The sequence below is a fragment of the Vicia villosa genome, unplaced genomic scaffold, assembly GCF_029867415.1.
Source record: "Vicia villosa cultivar HV-30 ecotype Madison, WI unplaced genomic scaffold, Vvil1.0 ctg.002061F_1_1, whole genome shotgun sequence".
Taxonomy (NCBI): Eukaryota; Viridiplantae; Streptophyta; class Magnoliopsida; order Fabales; family Fabaceae; genus Vicia; species Vicia villosa.
This window is the reverse complement of record NW_026705825.1, coordinates 64,347-68,142: the sequence shown is the minus strand read 5'-3', so window position 1 is coordinate 68,142 and position 3,796 is coordinate 64,347. Positions and strand designations below refer to the sequence as shown.

The 3,796-nt window shown below is 40.0% G+C and overlaps 1 protein-coding gene across 1 annotated transcript; it reads left to right on the top strand.

Moving 5' to 3' along the window:
- The first annotated feature begins 1,270 nt into the window (after positions 1-1,270).
- On the top strand, positions 1,271-3,088 carry LOC131637656 (uncharacterized). The gene is made up of 2 exons (XM_058908262.1): positions 1,271-1,984; positions 2,213-3,088. The coding sequence occupies exons 1-2, from the start codon at positions 1,271-1,273 to the stop codon at positions 3,086-3,088; spliced, it is 1,590 nt and encodes a 529-aa protein (XP_058764245.1).
- The last annotated feature ends 708 nt before the right edge of the window (positions 3,089-3,796 follow it).

Here is a 3,796-nt window from a genome sequence, read left to right as displayed (position 1 = left end):
GATGACTAGACATTTTGTTGATCAGATGCAATCAGAATTTGAAATGAGTCTAGTTGGAGAATTAACTTATTTTCTTGGGCTGCAAGTTAAACAGATGGAAGACTCAATCTTTCTCTCTCAGAGTAAGTATGCTAAAAACATTGTTAAAAAGTTTGGAATGGAAAATGCTTCTCACAAAAGAACACCAGCTCCTACTCACTTAAAGTTGTCCAAAGATGAAAAGGGAACCAGTGTTGATCAAAGTTTATATAGAACCATGATAGGAAGTCTGCTGTATCTCACAGCCAGTAGACCTGATATTGCTTTTGTTATTGGGGTGTGTGCTAGGTATCAAGCAGATCCTAAGATCAGCCATATCAACCAAGTCAAGAGGATCCTGAAATATGTGAATGGTACTTGTGAATATGGAATGCTCTACTCTCATGGGTGTGAACCTATTCTCACTGGATATTGTGATGCAGATTGGGCTGGAAGTGCTGATGACAGAAAAAGTACTTCAGGAGGATGTTTCTTCTTGGGTAATAATCTTATTTCATGGTTCAGCAAGAAACAAAATTGTGTGTCCTTGTCCACTGCAGAGGCAGAATACATTGCAGCAGGAAGTAGTTGCTCTCAGCTTGTTTGGATGAAACAAATGTTAACAGAATACAATGTCACACAAGATGTCATGACATTATATTGTGACAACTTAAGTGCCATTAACATTTCAAAGAATCCCATTCAGCATAGCAGGACCAAGCACATTGATATTAGACATCATTACATTAGAGATCTTGTTGAAGATAAAATAATTGCCTTGGAACATGTTGCTACAAACCTTCAATTGGCTGACATTTTCACAAAAGCCTTGGATGCAAATCAATTTGAAAATCTAAGAAGCAAACTAGGCATTTGTCTTTGTGAAGGATTATAGCAATTAATTGGGTGTGGGGCCAGCAATATTTCTCTCTCCAAATCTTTGATATCATTACACATTAAAGTGTATTTTCCCCCCCTTTTACAAGTTACCCAAACGGTTTCCATTCCTCCAAAACCTCTCCTCCACACTCACGCTATCTCTCTGTGTTGCTGCATTCACAAACCCTTACCCAGCTTTCCACTTTCTCTCACCATGTCTCAGAGTTCTCCCTCAAAGAAATCTTCTCCTACCTCTGAAACAGCATCAGGTTCTAGGGCACCAAATGTTGTGAGTGATCAAGATGTTGTGCTGGATGTTGTGCCATTGAACTCTGTTCCTGCTACCGATACTGTTCGTAATCCTCCAAGAAAGATGCATGCAAGAAAATCAACTGGGGGATCTGTTCCTGAAACCTTTTCTGTTCAAGGTAGAGAGGGTTCTGCTTATGTTCACAATGCGATCGCAGGTATTGTCACAAGAATCTTGAATGAAGGGCACAAGGTTGATGGGATATCTGTTCCTCTAGCCCAGATGTCTGCCTCTGAGAACAGCAAAGATGATCAAGATGGTCAAGATGATGCTAGCAAAGATCAGGGTGATGTTGAGACATCGGTTGATAACACTGATGAGAAGAACCCAGGTGCCAAAGAAGTTGAGACATCTGAAGCTATTAATGTTGAAACATCTGGTACTAAAGATGCTGAAGTTCTTGAGCCTGAGAAAGCTGAAGAGGTTCCGGTTGCTGCTTCTAAAGAAACCCCTAATGAAGGTCCTACTGTGCATGATGTTGTGAATCTGGATGATCTGGATGATTCTATTGACATTGCTGATGATGAACTCATCTCTAGCATCTCTCATAGAGTCAAGACTCGTAAGGGCAAACAGGCTTGTGATCAAGATTTCTCCAAACCTCAGGTTACTCCTCAAAAGAAGGTCACTATAAAGAAGGTCAAGAAGGTCCTTGCTGAACCTTCAACCACAGGGAGCAAGGCTACTATGAAGAAGAGGAAGGAAAGAAGTGTTTCTGTCCTAGAAGATGATGTCTTAAGTGATGTCCCTAACATCCCATCCAAGAAGAAGATTGCTGTCACAAAGTCCTCCACAAAGGTTCGTGATGTTCCTTTGGATAAAATTTACTTACACTATGCTTCAAATGCTATCCAGTGGAAGTTTGTCTATCAAAGAAGGCTGGCTCTGGAAAGAGAATTAGCAAATGATGCTCTGGAATGTCAAGAGGTCATGAAGCTCGTCAAGGCTGCAGGTTTGATTAAAACTGTTACTCATTTTTCAAAGTGTTATGAAATGCTTGTGAAGGAATTTATTGTGAATTTGTCTCAAGATTGTGGTGATGGAACAACTGATGATTTTCATAAGGTGTATGTTAGAAGAAAGTGTATAGATTTTTCCCCTGCTGTTATCAACCTATATCTAGGTAGAGATGTTGATGCTCAACCTGAGCTTGAAGTGACTGATAATGAGGTTTGCAAGGTAATCACTGGTGGTATGGTTAAGAAGTGGCCCATAAAGAGCAAACTGTCTGCTAGTTCTCTTAATGTCAGGTATGCATTGTTGCACAAAATTGGTGCTGCTAACTGGGTGCCTACCAATCACACTTCCACCATTGCTGTTGGCCTAGGAAGATTCATATATGCTGTGGGAACCAAGACAAAATTTGACTATGGGACCTACATATTTGATCAAACTATGAGGCATGTTGGTACCTCTGCTACCAAGCTTCCCATTGCTTTCCCATCTCTGATATGTGGAATAATCCTCAAGCAACACCCTGGAATTCTGAAAAGTAAAGATTCTGTATGTAAGAGGGAGAGTGCTTTGTCTTTTCACTACAAGCTGCTGCAGAGGTCTGATGACAAGACATCTGCTGGGACATCACAACCCAGCAAATCTGTGAACAAAGCTCTTCTTATTGCCGAGCTAAAAGAGACTTGTCAAGAGTTGGACAACAGGAAGCTGAAACTTGAAAATCTCATCCACAGTCTTGAGCAGTCTACAGATGATGATCTTGCTGGTGAAAAGGGTGGTGACAATATGGATGAAGACAAAGAGGCTGAGGAAGAAGCTGAGGGTGCTGAGAGTGGGAGTAGTGATGCTGCTGAATGGACTAGTAGCTCAAGTGATGACAATCCTGGTGGCTCTAGTGATGAAGACAGTGATGGGTCTGATGATTAGCTCTGCTGAGCTGAATATGTTTTGGCTCCTTTTGTGGCTAAAAAGGGGGAGTAATTGGTAGTGGTAGTGGTTGTTTTGTTGTAATGTTTGTTTGGTTATTTTGGTGATCTTTTGGTTTTCTTTTGGACATGGTTGTTTTGTGGTTTTCTTAATTTTGGGTTTTCTCTGGTTCTCCCTGACAATGACAAGTGGTTTCTGTAACAGTTGATTAAGTAGATGTTTTCTGGTTTTCTGGTGATTAATCAAGTTGCTTGCTGTTGTTGCTTACAGAATTTATTTTTCTGTTACAGAATTTATTTTTCTGTTGTTGGCTGCTGTGTATGCTCTGATATCTGTTTACATCTATTAGTGTTTTAGCCAAAAATTTGCCAAAGGGGGAGTTTGTAGATGTTGTTGATTGGCTGTAATTTTTGGTAAAACTAATTGTGGTTCTATCTTGTCAAAACTGGTGTCATGACATGCATTCTGCTGTTGAGAAGTCTTTCCTTATGCAGGCCTTTACCTGATGTCAAGGCCGATGTCATGACATTTGCAGCTGTTCGTTCTTTTCTATTACTATTTATGGTTATGTGATCTGATAAGATCCTATGCGCTTTATTTGGTAATGATGGATTCTGATCTGTTTCAAGGACGTCTTGGATGATTATTATTATTAGTTCCTTGATTTATGGAGATTAGTTTTATTAGGGTTAAAACTATTTTGTGGAT